This window comes from Diabrotica virgifera, chromosome 1 (genome assembly GCF_917563875.1).
Source record: "Diabrotica virgifera virgifera chromosome 1, PGI_DIABVI_V3a".
Lineage (NCBI taxonomy): Eukaryota > Metazoa > Arthropoda > Insecta > Coleoptera > Chrysomelidae > Diabrotica > Diabrotica virgifera.
Genome location: NC_065443.1, coordinates 5,571,940 through 5,592,865, shown reverse-complemented (window position 1 = coordinate 5,592,865; position 20,926 = coordinate 5,571,940). Strand labels below are relative to the sequence as shown.

Below are 20,926 nucleotides of genomic sequence, written 5' to 3'. Positions count from 1 at the left end.
TGTTCTTTAATAAGACGAAAAAGGTTTGTTTAGTCTTACTAATATTTTCCTTTTGCAATCCGACTTGAGTTGTGTAGAGTTTATCTTCTTTAGTCTGTACGGGTGTCTTTTGGTGACAGATTCATGTACTTATTATTGGTTGAATTTTTTCTATTACTTTTTAAAAGGAGAAATTGCATTTAAATATTACAAAAGTAACAGACATATTTATATATCCCTATATCTCAGACATTAATCTTCTATTCATTAAAAGAAAGTTAAAATATTACAATATGTTGCAAAACCTAAACGTCTAAGTAGGAAGAGTATTTTTGGATTGAAGCCAACAAACAATAGGCTTTGCTCCGGCGTTCAAATGTTGACTACTTATATCAATCATTAGAAGAGAAAAACAAAGTAAAAGAAGAAAAGAGATTAAAAACATCAAAACAAGCTTGGAACGTTTAAGTGTGTAGGTATATATAGGATAGATAGCTTTGTAGTTTAACTTTTTGTTGTAAGTTTTAGAAATATTAACTTTACCAAATGTTAACTCACAGATTAAATTATATTTTCTTAGTACGTAGTTATTTTTAGAAGCATTATTTTTTCCTGTAATATCGAAGCGGCTAGCCCTTTTTTAGTTACATTTCATTCATTATAGTCGGTAAACATCTTTAACTACAAGGATACAAACTCATTTTCTTTAGCAAATATTTGTTCAGTCATATTTAAGAGTAAACAAGTATCACTCAGCTTTTACATGGAAAATTGTAAGAAGAACTCTATTGAATTTCGGCGATTTTTCATTTTAAGAACGAAAAGTGAATTCATTTTGTATATGTAGTGTAGATTGTTAACGGTGTTAGCGGAAACATTTCTTATGTTAGAGATATATTATTCAATACTTTTTATACATTTATCTTGTCCAATTTACTGAACTTACACTCACAGGAGCAGAGAGCATAGTATAAATTCAAAACGATTTCCCAAGACCCTTCCATTGCAAAAATGGACTAAGACAGGGTAATGGACTATCGTGTCTCTTTGGCATTAGAAGAAATAATTCGAGAGTCCCAGATTAATACGAATGGTACTATCTTTAACAAATCAGTACAAATTGTCGGATACACAGATGACATAGACATCATAGGTTGGTCCACAGAATCTCTGACTAATGCATTTCGGTCGTTAAGAGCATCTGCACAGAGATTGGAACTAAATATGAATGTTCAAAAGACCAAATATACAGGGTGTCCAGAAACTCTACCGACAAACGAAGACAAGAGATTCCTCAGATAATTTTAAGACAATTTAACCCAATTCACCTAGTCCGAAAATGCTTCCTAAGGGAGCTAGAGCTCTTTGAAGATGGCGCCATGTAATTAGTTTTTCGTAAATACCTCCAGAATGCTTCTATCTAGAAAAACGAAAATTTTCATACATATTTACTTTCCAGAAATGAATCGATTTCATCCATTGCGAATTTCTAGTACCGGCCATAGGCGTCCGTTTTGGGTTGGGCAACGGTTATTTTATCGCATAACTTTTTTGTCTTTAACTTTTAAGCATTTTTGATACTGGATTATTAAATTGTGAGGTATTCTAGTACTAAAAAGTACTCTTACTTTAAGTCGGTAGGACACACCGTTTTCTAGAAAAATCGATTTGAAAGTTTTTAGATTTAGGAATTTAAAAAAAAAATTGAAAAAATTGAGAAAAATTAAAAAAAAACGATGTATTTTACCCACTTAAAGCAAAAGTATCTTTTAGTACTCGAATATCTCATAATTGAATAATCTAGTGTCAAAAATACTTAAAAATTAAAGACAATAAAATTATGCTATAAAATAACTGTTGAACTACCCAAAACGGACGCCTATGACCGGTACTAGAAATTCGCCATTAATGAAATCGATTAATCTCTGGAATATAAATAAATGTACCAGTTTTCATCTTTCTAAATAGTTTTTTTAATCTTTTTTTTTAATTCGAAGAACGAAAAATTTTCAAATCGATTTTTCTAGAAAACGGTGTATCCTATCGACTTAAAGTAAGAGTACCTTTTAGAACTAGAATATCTCACAATTTAATAATTCAAAGTCAAAAATGCTTAAAAATTAAAGACAAAAAAGTTAGGCGATAAAATTACCGTTGCCCTACCCAAAACGGACGCCTATGACCGGTACTAGAAATTCGCAATGGATGGAATCGATTCAGTTCTAGAAAGTAAATTACCATACCAAATTTCGTTTTTCTAAATAGAAGCGTTCTGGAGGTATTTAAGAAAAACTAATTACATGACGCCATCTTCAAAGAGCTCTAGCTCCCTTAGGAAGCATTTTCGGACTAGGTGAATTGGGTTAAATGGTCTTAAAATTATTTGAGGAATCTCCTGTCTTCGTTTGTCGGTAGAGTTTCTGGACACCCTGTATATGTTGCACTAGGTCAAGCAACCCGACACCTACAAGAATAATAATTGACGACCTAGAACTGGAAGGTGTCGACACCTTCATATACTTAGGCTCGCTGCTAACTAAAGATAACAATGTCAGTGAAGAAATTAAAAGAAGCATAGTGCTCGCCAATAAGTGTTACTATGGCTTAAGGAGACAGATGGCCTCAAAACTACCTAGGAAAATTAAATTGACTGTCTACAAAACACTAATAAGACCAGTGCTAACATATGGTTCAGAAACTTGGTCAGTTACACAGAATGACCAACAACTGCTCAAACGTTTTGAGCGAAAAATCCCAAGACGAATATATGGAGGCATAAAAGGACAAGGTTTGTGGCGCAAGCGTTACACCTTTTAGTTGTATAGAAGTTTTGGAGAACCTGACATTGGAAAATTCATTAAGGTAGCACGCCTTAGATGGATAGATCATGTAATCAGGCGAGAGCAAGATGCCATAGTCAGAAAAGTTATTGACCGAAGAGGGCCGGTAGGACACCGAGCAAGAGGAAGACCAATATTTAGGTACCAAAACAACCTAGAAAATTGAAAATAGATTGAAAATAAAATAATAGACCTGCATCCCGCGTAAGAAAAAAAAGTTGATTAATAGCTAGCTGAAAATTTGTTAATAGCTCAACGGTGTCTAGTCGGACAAACATTGATACACGGGAACACTGAAACAGGGGAAGTTTTAACGGTGGAGCATGATAAACGTGTCGTCCTGACAAGTTTATGATGGTGAAAAATAGCAAGTTGTTTTTAAGTTTATTCAATAGCCAACGTTATATAATATATGAAAAAATGTTTGTTCGACAAAAAGGTTGGGCATTTTAACGAGTCCGACACGTAGAACATGTCACATCACAGGAATTATGTTGGTGATGAATAGCAGTCTGATTTTTGCATGAGAGTTTAATAAAAGGTTAAAAGAGCAATTGGAAGTTCTGTCGGACAAAATGAATGGGAAATTTTCCTAGTCGGACATTCTAAACATGTAAGATATAGACAAAAATGTTGGTGATAAATAGCAAGCTAAGTTTGATTTGTTTATGTACAAATTATATTTTGTAACGCAAAAAGTTATATGTCGGACAAAAAGTTTGGGCAAATCGAAGGAAATAAATAAAAAACATTTTTTCAGAATGACTTCAGTCACATATTGATAAAGCTATTTTAGTTGTATATTATTATTTATATTCACATATTTGCATGTGCATACATGCACACTCCAAAAACAGTGAGGTAAGTATCAATGCATGTATATATTGCAAAACAATTATTTTTTTGGATGGAGTTTGATCTAGATATTCTCAAACTGACAATAAAAAATATCAAAGAACATGTGAAAGCAATCTCTTAGGGTTTTCTAATTAGGCGCATCAGAAAGTACGGAAAATTTCCTACAAAAAACGTTGTATACATTTTTTTCCATACTCAAATATTAACCCTGTAAACGACATTGAAAAATGTGAAGAGTCTAAAACTTCGGTGCTTATAAGAATAGACGTAAATATGACACATTATGCTTAGAAGTATGTATTAGAAGGCTGCATTTGTCAGTGTGACACTTTGTGCTATACAAAGTAGTATTTGAAAGTACATGGTCTCTGAGTTTCTGTTTGCCACGTGTGTTGGAAATTAAAATTTATATTAACTATGGAGTGTTTTTGTGTCTATTTTTGAGTGTCAACAGTTTAAATTTTAAGTCGCCAAATCGAAAGTGAAACCATTCAACGGAACATTTTTGAGTAATTTTCGAACATTTTACAAAGTTAGTAAAATACTTGGTCATCAATTCAATGAGGTTCAGTTGCCAGATAATTGTGAAAGTTCTATTGAATATCATTCTTCGTGCTATAATGCTTTGCTTGATTGAAAAAGGGTACCTAAATAAATTATTAATAAAATTGTATAACGTAATTTTTCTCAACTTTCTACAAATGAAATAATAATGTAATTAATATGTCACATGGCAAGAAATAATTTGCTGCCAAAATAAGTCGATTAGTTTAAATTTGAAGTTACTATTGCAATTTATTATGAATTATTGTCAAAAGTGACAGTTATTCTTAAATGGAAATGTATTCATAGACATAAGGGTAGACAGGGAATACAGTGCAAAAAGTCGATAGGTGGTCTATCTATCTCTTTTAACCAAGCGATCCCGCGCATGTGGCAGACAAAGATAGCTAGACCACTCAATACATAATATAATTTACCTGATCTACTATAAATGTATTACAGTGAGGTATCTAAATGATGTTGAGATAAATCGAAAGATATCGATTGTAATTGATTGCAGGTACTTTTGACATAGAATAATCACCCCTTATTGAAATTTCAAAAATTATTTTTTTAAATTGTCCGACTACAAAATCTACCCCTTATTTTTTCCGACAACAGTCATTCTTGGTAAGGAATAATTTACTTAATTAAATTTCGTCTTTGTCGGAAAGCTATTTACCACCAGCATTTTTGTCTATATCTTACCTGTTTAGAATATCCGACTACGAAAACTTACCATTAATTTTGTCGGACAGAACTGCTTTTTTAACCTTTCATTAAACTCTCATGCAAAAATCAGACTGCTATTCATCACCAACATAATTCCTGTGATGTGACATGTTCTACGTGTCGGACTCGTTAAAATGCCCAACATTTTTGTCGGACAAACATTTTCGCATATATTACATAACGTTGGCTATCGAATAAACTTAAAAACAACTTGCTATTTTTCACAATCATAAACTTGTCAGGACGACACGTTTATCATGCTCCACAGTTAAAACTTCCCCTGTTCCAGTGTTCCCGTGCATCAAAGTTTGTCCGACTAGACATCGTTAAGCTATTAACAAATTTTCAGCTTGCTATTAATCAACTTTTCTTTCTTACGCGGGATCCAGGTCTATAACAAAAATGTGACATTTAGAATGTTACAATTTTTTTCTGGAGTTAAAAGATTTTACGTTTGGTGTTTAATTGTACTACTCTTGTTATGTAACTAAGTTATTAAAAGCAATACAGTAAATAAAAAAATAAATAAAATAGATTTAAAAATTTTTAAAAAAGTTTTGGGATAATCACTTTTGTAATATTTTTGTCTTTGCCAGCTAAAGTCCTTAGCACATAAAACACTTCGTTTGTCGTTAAAATAGAACGTTCTCGCAAAGAAAATTTTAATTAAAGAGATCAACTGTAACGTAAAGCCTGCTGGAACTTGCAAAGCAACTCCTCATCTTAAGAATTTCCGTATTACATAACCTTAAAAAGTGACACAGCACAGCCACCTAGTAACCGCCCCTTGATACTTGATGAGTAATTTCGTAATTCCTGCCACAAATGCTGTCGACTATACTCTCAAGATTAATGGCAGCAGTATATTAGTATTCATTATTTAGTACACCGTAAGGAACAAACGAGCCTGGAGTGCACTTACGTACGCCATCTTGCGGTATATCGTGTATAGTTATAGGGTGCTTATTAATATGCTTAGCCTGCTCCTGTAATAAAGTTTATTTACCCAATTATGGTCCTACAGGGTTAACAAATTGAAAGCAAGAAATATTTTTAGATATAAATTTTTATTTCAATGTGTAGCGATAAGATTTCCACAGAGAATTGAAATACTATTGTAAAATAATACCTCAATTAATTGGGAAGCCTAACGTTTATGCTTCTTGGCTTTAATATCTTTCTTCTTTAATAATTTTGTAAAAATATCTTCTTCTTCTGCCTCTTTATAAGCAATTCTGCTGGTTCATTGGCGGATTGATATATACCTCTATGGAAGGTTGTCACTTCATCTTTTGCTCGATCTACCGATACTTATTTTACCGATTGGTGATTTATCTCTTGCTATTTTACCACACATGTCTCCCCCATTCTGGTTATGTAGTTATTCCATTCTTTTTTTCTATTTAGTGTCCATTCGTTTATACACTTTACGTTACATTGTCTTCTAATATCTTCGCTCCTCTTTCGATCTCTCAGTGTATTTCCTGTAATTCTTCTCAGTACTCTCATCTCTTCCGTTTCCAACAGTAATTGTGTTGTGGCTGTATCGACTCTTGTTTCTGATGCATATGCCATTATTGGTCTTACACTGGCTTTAAAAATTCTTGACTTTTTTATTTCAATGTTAATATGTCGGTTTCGCCATATAGTGTTATTAAAGCAGCCTGCCAGTCTATTTGCTTTTTGTACTTGATTTCTCACTTCTTTGTCCAGGTTTCCGTAACTTAATAGTGCAATTCCAAGGTATTTTACTTACATTATTTGTTCAATACTGATACCATCAATTTCTATTTTATATTTGATTGGTTCTTTACTGATTACTATTGTTTTGGTTTTATGAGAGGAAATTGTCATAATTAATTTTTTTGCTCTCATGTTAAATCTGTGGACTATATTCATCTTGGGCTATCAATATTGCGTCGTCTGAGTAGCAAAGTATTTTTACTTCTCTGTTTCCCACCGTCTTTATTTGTTGACGTTTTGATGATTTCATCCATGATTAAATTGAAGAGCATAGGACTCAATGAGTCTCATTGTCTTATTCCGCTGCCTATATCTATAGGTTCTGTAAGTTGCCCATCTATTCTGATTTCCATTTTGCTGTTTTGGCAGATGTTTTCAATAGTTTTTATGATATCTAGGGGGACTTCTCTATTGTACAGATGATGGATTACATCTTTGAGTCTTACTCTGTGAAATGCTTTCGTTAAGTCAATCAGACATAGAAATGCTGGTCTATGATACTCTAGTGATTTCTCAGTAATTTGCTTTATAACGAATATTGCACCTGGACACGATCTTCTTGTACGAAAACCCTGTTTTTCATCTGCTAAACTCTAAACGAAATCAAAAATATGAACAATAAAAATTCAGATTGGGACAAATAAAACAAAGAATTAACGAGTCACATTTATTTATCGTGTAAAAATATAATTAGTTAATTATTTGTTTTATTTGTCCCAATCAGAATTTTCATTGTTGTCCATATTTTTGATTAAGACAAGACGAATCTACACTTGAGAGACTTGATAAACGGTAGGCTTCCATAGTTAATTGAGGTAATATTACAATAGTATTTCAATTGTCTGTGGCAGTCTTATCGCTACACATTGGCGCCCCACATTGGGCGCCAGTTTTCAGTCCCTATTTTTTCCGGTAGAAGCTAGTACTATGTCCAGTTGTACTATATTTTTTTTATTTGTATTTCGAGTATGCATTCTAGTATATCTTTTATGAATACTTTTATCACTTATTTAAGTTTTTCCGTTTCAGATGACCGAACGATTCAGTTATATCTAAATCCATCAGGCGATGTTACAATCTGATCCACTGGAACAGCACGTCCCCATCGTCCCAAAAAGTGACGTCGTCTCGGAAGAGTCAAAGCACCACGATGCCTTCGACAGCACCTTCAAACACGTACTGGATTACGCGCCAGCTCCAGGATGGACTCTGCACGTCAATGCTGAGGGCAGGTTGTATTACTGCAAGTAAGTAACTAAATTGTTTTCATTTATATTCTTACAATCTATTGTATGTTTTAGCAATGTCTAAAGTTCATACGAATATATATATATATATATATATATATATATATATATATATATATATATATATATATATATATGTATATATATATATATATATATACATCTTTATATCATACCTGAACCATCTGGAAAACCGTACAATCCTGAACCTCCTATATCTAGAGTATTTAGAGTTGCCCACGGTACGCTTATATTCATTAATTCTAGCGGGGAGTTCAAAAATGTATATATACAAAAGAAATGTTTAATATTTTTAAAGATATATAAATAGGGATTTTACATATTATTGACATAATCCTGATCCCCTTGTTATTTCAGTCAATTCTGAACCCAAACATATGTGTATATATACAAACCTGAGCCTAATAGATGTTGCCAGTTTTTAGTGAAATGGGATTCTTAGGGAATTTTTCGTATGGCTTCAGTAAGTAGTCAAAATAAAAATTAACAAAAGAAATGCAAGAATTATCTTTTACATATGCATAAGTTTACACCTTTTTGGATAGTTACAATTTATCTAGTAAATTATTTGTATTGTTCATTAAGTGAACAAATAGACAAACCCCTCTGTTTATTTATTTTCCGGAGAAGAATAAATTGAATAAAACTTAGTCTCTTATAATGGTGGTCCCTGGGATTGGGATCTCAGATTAAAAGAACACTCGCCTGTGGAGTAATGACAGCAGTAATTTATTTAGTTAGTTTATTTTTCAAAATAATAAACATACAGGCTTTAAAAAATTGCAAATTATAAATATCTCAAAAAAACAAACTATTAAACTGATTGTAATAAAATATTATATATAAGAAATTAAAGCAACCTCTTTTATCAAACACAATGATAAACTCGTTGGCGTAAGTTTTGATTGTATCTCAACAACAACAAATGTTTAAAAATGCAAAAAAATTAAATACATAGTGGATTGCACAGTAACGTTACATAGTATTTAAAAATAATACCTATTTAAAACTCATTAGTTAAAAAAGGGTTTTAAACAGTAACAAACTTGTCGGCGAAGGTATCACATTACTGCAAAAGATCCGTCCCACATAATGAATATCATAAAGAAGGCGAACCCATCATAATATTGCAAAACGATATTATGTCCCACCGAATTAACAGCGATGGCAGCATCATATTACTATAAACTATACGTTCCAGGTTCCAGTTCTTATAATGAAATGAATGTCAAAAATATGACGTACCTATGTTGACAGCAATTTATGCAGATTAACAAAAAAGGAATAAATCAGGAAAGTATTCGGTACAATAATTTATTATCAAAAGTAGGTACATTTGTACATTACTTGATTTTATTATTGATTATAGCTTAAGTAATGGCAATTTCAATTGCCTGCAAGCGTAAGAATAATGTGATACAGATCAAAAATAAAACAATAATGTCTTTCAAAATAGTGAAAAAAAAAATAAACATCAACTAAAAAATATTTGAAAAATAGTGTTTAATATTTAATGTTTTCCTTTATACATATATTATAAACGATAGCTTTGATATTTGTGCATTTTCTTTCTTTAAATACCTCGACACTCTAATAAGTTGATGCACTTCTACCTCAACGGGAGGCTTTCTGTTTTTAATATGGTCGGAAAAATATTCTGCGATAATGCTTTTTTGTTGCTTTGTCCATGGTTGTCTCCTATCAATAAAGATTTTCTTTTTTAAGTGGCCCTTTTTTTTGGTGGTTCTTTATTATTATTTAAGTTAGCTGAAGTAGATGGAATCTGGTAATCGGCGTTTAGATTATCATCCAATATATATTTTCCATTTCTTCACCTTGTGCGTCAGAGAGAGGAGGTAAGTTAATGTCAATTTCGTCTAAAGTTTTACCTTTGTATTTTTCAGCTCCTTCCATCATTAAAAGTAAAAGTTTAGAAATTTTAGCAGTTTGATATATACTTTTTCAGACAAACGATAATAATTGCAATGCGTTTGTAATGTGTGTCCCATGAATTTGCTTAATTGCTCCTTATGATTATTGTAAAATTGGAGAAGTTGAGTAATGGTGGCCAAATGCTTTCGAAGTTTTGTTGCTGTTATACTCGCAGGTCTCTCCAACTGACATTTCTTGGCATATTTATGAATAATTTTAGTTCCATCAACAAATCCTCTTCCAGTGGTGTGAAATACAAAGTCACTTTCAATTACAAAGTTATTTCTACAGTGTAAAATATAATCGAAATGCATTTTCATTGATAGTGATAACAACATGGTTACTTCTCTTCCACGCTTACCTCTTATAACTAAACGACTGTAAGTTTTTAATAAACATTTTTCAGCTTGAGTTAAACATTTTTCGAATTCGGAGCATTTTCACCCCCTAAATTAATACATTTAAACGTTTGGATCTTTAGCTGAGCCATCTCTGCTGGTCTTAGTCTGTTAAGAAGAATGACTTGCGCATACAGTGTGTCTTTTAATGAATTATAAGTCTTAAAATCATACTCATCTGATTTCAATTTGTCAAATAATTCTTCTGCAGTTGTTTGCAAAAAAATGTTAAGTTTCTTGAGGTCGTTAGTAAGCGGCAGAAGTTCTTCCTTGTTCCATTTATTCTGATTGAAACTGGTACATGCTTGTGCAGAAATTTCATTGCACCATTGGGATTCTATAAGATTTTGTAATATTTTAAGGTCTTTTCTCTCATCGCTTGTGTCCTCAATCTGAACAAGATTAATATCTGCTAAGTCGCAAGATTTTTTTATAAGTGTCCCAAAATTTATGGCCAACGTTGGTGACTCATAATTTTCTGTTTCTGGATTATATTTTGCCAGTTTATTAACTCCAGAAATTATTAGTTGAAAATACTTTAGGCGAAGAATACCTATAAGTTTCTTAATCTCTGGATTTTGTAGTCTTGCCAACTTTGCAATGCAAAGTGTAAGAGTTTTTCAAGTCTTCGCATATTCTTTCTTACCAAATCCATATTGCCTTTACTTTGACGGCCTTTTATGTACAAATATGTATACTGACAAATTAAGGGATTTTTTTTGGCAATAATATTTATGTCATCTGCGTGCATCCTGAAATTTTTTTTGATTTTAATAAATCGTCATGTTTAAGAAAATGGTGTAGAAACAAAGTAGTTTGTCCGTCGCTTTGGGACGTTTGTCTTCTATTATTATCCTTATCATAATTATTAGACGGACAAATTTTGGTATGCCTAAGTAAACATTTTTTATTATAGTATCCCAAACAATACTTGCACGGTAGATATTTATCTGCACTTGACGACTTATCCGTAAGGTTTTTCCTTTAACAGGTCTTAACGCGGCGTCTGCCCGATTTCTGATAAAATTTCCCTTCCTTAGTTTGATAAAGCCAATCGTCTCTCTTTCAAATTAACTTTATGACATAATATTTTAACTACCTCAATTTCTTCTGAGTGCCATTTAGAAATATGTCTAGCAAAATGAAATTGTACATCCTTTTCGCAATAGAAGCAAAAATCCCTTGGATCTTTGTAATTTTTCCTCAACGTTTTTTCAACAAGTGGCTAAAAAAATGTACAATGAATCGAACACGTTAAAAGAAATAGGAAAGATTTAAGTAAAGTAACATTAAAAAAATAATCATAATTGATTTTAACTTATTAGACACAAAATCTTGTGACCAAGTTATTTCGTCATTTACGACTTGTCAGATAGGCTTTTTATACATGCAGCTGAGTTTGGTTTATTTTGTTGGACACAAAAAACCGTCTTACGAGCCGTAAACGATAAAACAAACTTACCAGGGTATGTCATGTCTAATGGATTAAAATCAATTCTGCTTCTTTCCTTACGTTATAGGCTTTCTCACAGATTGTTAAATGACAATTATTGGAGTTTAGGAAAACGTAAAGTACCAAATTGTTTTGGACGCCATATTATACTGCTTATATCGTAATTTAAAGCCATGGAATGGAGCCTCAATGTTAGGCATTTCTCGTAGGAATCGAATTACGAACAGGGAGATAAAACGGAGAAGAGGAGTGACGGATGCCATACTAAAGTGGAACTGGGCTGGACACATAGCTAGAATGTCGGATAACAGATGGAGACAGCAAATAATACACTGGAGACCAATACAAGAAGCATATCGAAGTAGAGGTCGTCCGCCAACCAGATGGTCTGAAGAAATAAAACGGATCGACAAAAATTGGATGCAAACAGCACAAAACAGAAATGCATGGAAAATACTGAGGGAGACCTATATCCAGCAGTGGATAGATCCGGGTTGAATGATGATGATGATCGTAATTTAATTGAGGTATTACCTTCTCTTCTAAAACAAGAGATGATATCCTTTTAGCTACAGAACTGCTGCTTGTCTGTTGCCCCTTTTCACTTTCCTTCTCCACTTGATGTTCACTTTTTTGTTTACTATCAAAATTTAAGAGTTTCTGTATTATTAGAGATTCGTCCTTCTCGCGCTTCTCTCTTTCAACCGGTTTTTCAAATGATATTGAAGAAACGTTATTCCCGTGATCCGTTCTATCAACCACTTCTTCAAGTATTAACGAATCGTTCTCACGCTGCTTGCTGTCAACCAATTCTTCACATATATGTGGATGGCTCTTTCTTAGTAGAATATTTAAATTTGAGAACTGCAAGAATAGTCTGGGCAGATTATCGAAGAATAAGCAATTTTTGGGAAAAGTTATTTATTAGCAATTTTATTGCTGGAATCGAATCTTATGATCCTATATATTAATAATATAGGTACGCAAAGTCCACAGACAGTGTGCTACTTTTCTATAAACAAAATGGCGCCCGAAAATCGTGTTTTTTCAATCTTTGCACTACAACTCCAAAGATTTTAACTTTACACCAAAAACACCCAAATAAAAATTCACCGTAATGAAATTCTGCATAGAGACAGATTTTTCTCGATTTACTTCGACGAAATTTTTTTTCGGAAAATGCGGGTTTTTTTCAACAAAATTTTTAATTTCAACTAAAATTTTAGGTTAGTAATAATTTATCAATAAATAGATCTATCTACCAAAAGAGCTTTTACAGTTTAGCAACAATTAAATTGTTAATTAAAAATTTAGGGTCGCCATAATAACCACAATAATTATGATGCATAAGAATAACTATGATTTTTGTATAAAATGGCACTATACCTATCTAATGTACTTTACAGAATTGAAATTGGACTATTTGAACGGCCTTAGGAATATTTTAAAATTATAAACCATTTTTTGCCTTATAAACAAATATAATATCTCGGAAAATATTAAATTAAATTAAATTATGAAAACGGTCTTGGAAATAAAGCGGCAGGGCGCTTCTTTTAAAAGAAAAACTGTTTAATTGCGATGATTGGTTCCTGAGATACAACCGGTCAAAGTTGAGTACGGCGAAGATATACATAATAGGATAGTAATTTTCGAACCTTTCTATTTCGGTTCTCTTTCTCCGCACAAATTTTCATATCGTCAAAAGACTCATAACATATATTATAATAATAAAAACTGTCGGTATTACGAGTGAAAAATACCAAAAATACCAAAATTTCAATAAAACATCAGGTTGGAGAAAATGGAATGTCAACGTTCAAAATCGGTATACGTTAAAAAAAATTGTATTTTCTCGGCTTCCCATGGAGCAATTTTCTTTAATTTTTTTGTTCCCAATTTTGTTCCTTTGACATTAATAAATGTCAAAGTTCTTTTTGTTTTGTTAAATAAGATTTAAATTTTCTGTTATGTTTTGTCTAGAAATTTCAGGGCCGGCGATAACGGGCCTGCAACGGATGCACTGCAGGCGGGCGCCCCTGTTTGGGGGGGGGGGCCAGAATGAGCTTTTTTCTGCTTGTGTTTATTGTGTTATGCAAAATACTTAAATAGAAAAATTCATTTTTTAGATGTGGTTTAAATTCGTCATATTACCCTAATCTGTGTTTGTTTATTTTTGCATATCACACATGTAAAACATACAAAAATATGCAATGCCGCATATAATTTTTACTATTAGGTAGTATTGGTCAAAGATATCATATTTCAACCAAACAACTTTGCTCTAATGAGAATGCTTTGTTTATTTTCTTCAAATTCCTTGCAGGTTGTTAGTTTTGTATCAGCAGTTATGAGAGGAAATGAATGATTTCTAGTAAAATAAACAAGATTGCAATACTGTTTTTTGCTGCCTGTCTAATTTAATAAGTATTATGTACCTATTAATAGATACCAAGTTTAGTAATAATCCCATATAAAAACAATGTTTAAAATAAACATTTTACCAAAAATCTAGTTTAGAGCTCTTTAGATTTGGTATTATTTCATGTGATTATAATACAGAATAGTTTGTCAGTTGTACTCTGCAGTTAAAGAATCTAGTGTTGTAGGTATTCAATTAATATAAAATTATATTAATTTGTTAAGTACTCAGTGCTATTATTAAACTACGGGTTCACATTACTGCAGAAGCATAATCTTGAGGTTTTAAAGTTATTATTTTTATTTAGTTAAAAATAACAGTGAATTCAAAAAATATCTGGGGTACAAATCGAAAAAGAAAAGCCGAAAAAGAAGAAATGACAAAAAAATCTTAGTTCTCTTAGCCAATTTCTTAAAAAAGTTAAAGTGAAGTTGTTTTTTCAGATGATGGGCCCAATAAAACTGTAACCGAACTTTATTTTCCGTGGATATTTGCGGATAGCGGGACACCAACTTTAGTCGGTGCCTCGTTGCCCGGAACACACATTTTTAGAAGATAAGTCCAAAATCAAGCCATTAATGGGGAGAAAAGCTCTTCTAGCTACCCCTAAAATCAGGTGGTATAACCACATAAAGTAATACACAGGATGTCCCATTACCCAGGACATCCAAGGTAACGTTCAGTACAAAGCCTCCTCGTTCGTTATGTACTGCGATGGGGAGGGGTGGTGGTATAGCTTGGGGGTCAGATAGATGCCACTCCAGGTTATGGACGGTCAGATAGGTACCACTCCAGGTTACGCATTCTGACCGGTTTGATCTTCAGACATATGGGTCTCACTTCACTGTTCCATTAGAACACACATAATGTCCCTGAGGCTGTGGTTGTACGAGTATCTGTGTGTATGTGTGTGTGGAGCGCCAGTGTTAGTTTTGCAGGCGGGCACCTTATACCGTAGCGCCGACACTGAGAAATTTAATATACATTTAATCCTTAAACCCTTTTTCTCAAAGTGAGAATTTATTTTAATCCCTTCTGCATAACTTAACTTTACCTAACTTACAAATACGTATCAACCATCAATTTACAACGTCCTTTATTATTCATATTCACTTTTGCATCGAGCGCACACAGCGACGTTCCTGAACCAAAACAAACGAATCTTGCAAAGTTGCAAAACTAAAGTATATAATATATAGCTATTAACAAATCTGTCTGGCTAAAAATAGAATTCGCCGATTCTTTACACAAAATAACGACAAAGCAATGTTGCCACATGGTATGGATCAGGATGGTATTAATTGTGATATATACATAAAGATCATGTATATTCGAGAAATTGTTTCCAGCGCCAAAGTGGCAAATATCTGAACTAAAAGATACAATGCTGAACCATACTACAAACAGGTTTCTCTCGGATTCCAAATGACATATTGAATTGAAAGTTAATCAGTTTTGTCCGCTGATGACACCACTAGTTTAAAAAAATTATTTATATTGTAAGTTTAAAAATATATGTCAGTTATAAAAGGAAAACAATCCTGAACCAATATACAGGTTCAGGATGGTTAACGTGGTTCAGGTTTGTGTTTAAGTTTTACTATCGAAGGCTCAGGATTGTACTATAAATGAATGTATATATATATATATATATATATATATATATATATATATATATATATATATATATAAGTTAACGACCCACATTCCGCAACATCAGCTAGAACACGGTAATGACCGTGAGAAGAGTAAGTCCCTGAACCAGAGAAACGCTGACGAAGACATCATACGTTCATAGTTATCAAAATATTACATTTTCATTTCTTAGTTTAGAATTATAATTGTTTAGTTCAGATTTTGCTTTCAAACTGTAAAGACTACTTTCTTGTGTTAAATAAATATTTTTTAAAAAGGGACTTTCGGAAAGATTTTATATTTCTGGCGCAGTCAGTAGGATAGTCAAACGGGCGTTAGCGAATATAACTCTCGGTTCGTTTTTACGATTTTTTGACTATTCGAACAGTTTTCGTGAAGTGAATTCCAGTTGGGCGAATTGAGTAACCTGACGAGAAGATTCGTACCGGAGAGACTTTCAAGCGAATATTGTGAGTGTCTCGACCCAGTTCCGAAGCAATTCCATGGACAAGATCGCTACATTACTGTAAGTGTTTAATGTCATATAGAGAGCCTAATTTAACACTAGATTCTGATTATTCAGACAGTAGTAACTCAGATACAGATTCTGACTCAAATTTAACTAATTTAGCTAATTTACCTTTTAATAAAAATAATATAAGTTTTTCGAAAATATTAGAATTAAATAATAAATTTAAAATGGCTGTTCCACAAGTTCCTCAACTAAAGAAAGAATACTTAGATATGATTCCAGATTTTGAAGGAAATCATACGTTACTTCCTAGATTTTTAGAAATTTCCGAAAAACTTGTAACCAAATTTTATAATGCTACAGATGTGAATGATTTTCAAAATGAATATTTGATGTCAAGCATAATTGCAAAAATAAAAGGCGAAGCCGCAGTTAATATTTCTTCTTGTAATCTTAGAACTTGGCAAGATTTAAAAAATGCTTTAATTAATTCTTATTCAGACAAAAGAGATATTTATACTTTAAACATAGAAATTTCAGATTTGAAACAAGGCAATAATGAATCCCCATTTGATTTTTATAACCGAATACAAAAATTATTAAATCTTCAAATATCTGTCTTGACCTCAAAAACTGAACATGCTGCTGAAATTAATATTCTTGGTAGCTTCTTCCGAAATTTAGCATTAAGAGTATTGTTACGTGGGTTAAAAGAACCTCTTGGTACCTTAATGCGTACAAAGAATCCTCCAGATTTAAATTCTGCGTTAGGCATCCTCACAAATGATTTTCAGATATACCTCGACCAAAGTAATTCTTCTCAAAGCAAAAATCACAAATCTTATCAAAATAACAATTATTCGTCTAGACCAAAATCCAATTTCCGACAAAACCAACAAAATAATTATCAACCCCAAATTCAATATCAACCCCAAACTCAATATCAACCAAGGAATCAATTTCCAATACAGAGAAATACTATGGATCCTCCGAATCCCCAACCGAATCCTCAAAATATGAGACAAAATAATCAAAATAATTATTTCCAAAATAATCCTAGTACAAGTAGGAATTTTAATCGAAACTCCAATGTATTCCAGCCAAATCCAAACAGAAAATTCTCAAACCCTACTCCAATGACTATCACAACCAATAATACTTTCAGACCATCACAAAACTTCCAAAATAGGACTCGTTTCCGTAACCCCAATAATTTCGCAAGCCAAAATATTATTCCGGAAGAACTGCATAACATAGATAATACAGACTGTCCTGAAAGTTCATCCCAAGAACCTTTTTTAGAAGAGATAGCCTCGGAAGAAAACCAGAGCATGTAGAATTATTAAACTTAACTAACAAAGAATGTGAATTGCCGTACATAATTTTCCCTGAGCATAATTTAAAGGTCCTTATAGATACTGGGAGCACTAAATCTTTTATTACACCAAAAATAGGTGAAAAATATTTTAAAAATTCAATATTTAAAAAACCATTTCAAATTTCCACTGCTCTTGGAACTACTAAGGAAAATTTCTGTACCGTAATTCCTTCTTCCTCTATATTTAGGCATAAAAAGCCAATAAAATTAACTTATCATATTTTTAAGTTTCATGATCATTTTGATTGCTTATTAGGATTAGATAATTTAAAACTATTACAAGCAAATATCGATTTAGTAAATAATTTATTAAGAACACCTTGTTCTTCAATTAAAATTAACTATTATAGTCCGAGCGCTGGGAGCACGAATTGTATAGTAGTGTCTCCACGTTCCGAACAAGTAATTAAATTAAATATAAAAAATATAGAAAATGGTGACGTTATCGTACCTTATACAAAAATAGGGAAATTAGAAATTCCCCAATGTCTTACTAAAGTTGTTAATAAAGAAGCTTTATGCACTATTACTAACTCATCAGAGTCACATTTTAAAGTTGATTTAACTTCACCAATAGAAGTTGAAAAGTTCGATGAATACGAACAAATAAATCATCCTAATCTTAATTCTATTTATGCCGAAAAATTCAAATTTGATATTTCTAAAATCCGCACGGAACATATGAATACCGAAGAGCGGAATTCAATTTTAAAGCTGATAAGAGAATTTTCGGACATTTTTCATATTGAGGGCAACCAATTGTCTTTCACCAATAAAATTAAGCATAGTATAAAAACTTCTAATGAGATTCCAGTATATTCTAAATCATATAGATATCCGGAAATATATCGTAAAGAAGTCCAAAATCAAATTCAGGGCATGTTAGATCAAAATATTATCCGACATAGCAATTCTGCCTGGTCCTCGCCTATCTGGGTTGTCCCCAAAAAACTTGATGCCTCCAATAAACGTAAATTTCGTGTTGTAGTCGATTATCGACGTTTAAATGCTATTACTTTAGGAGATAGATACCCCCTTCCAAATATCACTGACCTCTTAGACAAATTAGGGCGTTGTCAGTACTTTACCACGCTAGACTTGGCTTCTGGGTTCCATCAAATAGAAATGGCAGAAGAAGATATCCCAAAAACCGCTTTTAACACCGAAAATGGTCACTATGAGTTTCTTAGAATGCCATTTGGACTTAGAAATGCCCCAGCTACATTCCAGAGAGTAATGGATAACATACTAAGAGGCATACAAAACGAAAAATGCCTTGTCTACCTAGATGATATTATTATATTTAGCACTAGCCTGCAAGAACATATTACAAATTTAAGAGAAGTATTTCAGAGACTACGTGAATCTAACTTTAAAATACAGTTGGACAAATCCGAATTTTTAAAGAAAGAAGTGGCTTACTTAGGTCATATTGTCACTCCAGAAGGAGTAAAGCCCAATCCGGATAAAATAAAGGCTATTAAAAATTTCCCAATACCTGCTACTACCAAACAGTTAAAAGGCTTCCTCGGATTATTAGGATATTATCGAAAATTTATTAAAGATTTTTCAAAAATTACAAAACCCTTAACCTTGCGACTAAAAAAAGATAATGAAATAAATATTAAAGACGAAGACTATGTACAGTGTTTTAATATCTGTAAAGATCTTCTTACAAATGAACCAATTCTGCAATATCCTGATTTTACTAAACCATTTAATCTGACAACAGATGCAAGTAACTATGCAATAGGTGCAGTTTTAAGTCAAGGAAAAATTGGTTCTGATCTCCCAATTGCCTACGCGAGTAGAACACTGAATGATTCAGAAATAAACTACTCTACCATTGAAAAAGAACTCCTAGCTATAGTCTGGGCAGTTAAGTATTTCCGACCCTATATTTTTGGACGTCGCGTGACTCTCGTGACAGATCACAAGCCTCTTCAATGGCTATTTTCATTAAAAGATCCCAGCTCAAAATTAGTTCGCTGGAGATTAAAACTCGAAGAATATGATTATGAGATTGTATATAAAAAAGGTGCTCTAAACACAAATAGCGATTGTCTATCAAGAATACGATTAAACGCAAACGAAACTCATGACATAGAACCTGAAACAAATCAAGACTTCTTAGATTATGTAGAAAATTTTGATGAAACTTTATTAGGTACCCCACATAACGTCGACTCAGAGTCTTTGATTGTTGAACCTGACGAAACAATAAATGGCCAAAATGAAGAAGATATCAATGAAAATGACGGTGCTACAATCCACACAAATGAAGAAAATCCCATCACAGGTATACCCATATCAGAAAGATCAGTAAACACTGGAATGAATCAAATTATCATTTCTCAAGTTAATTACGAACCAGCAGAACCATCTATTATAAAACTTTACGATAAAAAACAAAGAACTCTCGTACAATTTTCAAAAAATGACACTGAACGTGACATAGTTAAATTTGTAAAAGACTATATAATACCTAAAGTTAAATATCATCTGTACTTCGAAGATCCTATATACGAAACTTTTAGTAACGTTGTACAAAAATATTTCAAAAATTCGCAAATAAACCTTATTAAATGCACCAAGAAGTTAATCGATATCCCACCAAATGAAATTGAAGAAATAATAAAAAATTATCACGAAGGAAAACAGAACCACAGAGGAGTAGATGAAACAGAAAATAGAATAAAAGCCTTATATTATTGGCCGAATCAAAGAGCATCTATCCAAACTTATATAAACGATTGTGAAATTTGCCAATTAACAAAATACGATAGGAGACCTATCAAACCCTTATTTAATATAACACCTACTGCAACTAGACCCTTCCAAATTGTTCACCTAGATTCAGTCACATTAGAAAAAACAAAATTTTTAACTATAATAGATTCTTTTTCTAAATATGGTCAATTATATAAAATAAATTCAGCTCAAGGTATCGAAGTAGCAAATGCATTAATTCGATATTTTACTCATCACTGCATACCAGAGCAAATAATATCTGATAATGGGACCGAATTAAAAAATTCAGTTGTCAAAGAACTTTTAGAGCTACATAAAGTAAAAGTACATTTTATAAGCTCTCAACATCCAGAATCTAATGGAATTGCTGAGAGATTCCATTCAACCATAATCGAACATATTAGACTACTAAATAATCAAAAAGAGTACAAAAATGACCATATTGAACAAAAAATAAATTACGCTTTACTAGCTTATAATAACAGCATCCATTCAGTAACAAAAATGAAACCACATGAGTTG

The 20,926-nt window shown here is 32.3% G+C and overlaps 1 protein-coding gene across 2 annotated transcripts in view; it reads left to right on the top strand.

The window, feature by feature from the left end:
- The window catches only part of LOC114335192 (FERM and PDZ domain-containing protein 4), a 570,092-nt gene that overhangs the window by 169,658 nt on the left and 379,508 nt on the right, over positions 1 to 20,926 (top strand). For both annotated transcript variants that reach the window (XM_028285388.2, XM_050654244.1), the window contains exon 2: positions 7,725 to 7,942. In XM_028285388.2, coding sequence (XP_028141189.2) covers positions 7,764 to 7,942 — 179 coding nt within the window. In that variant the 5' untranslated portion in view covers positions 7,725 to 7,763. The remainder of the gene's footprint in view (positions 1 to 7,724; positions 7,943 to 20,926) is intronic.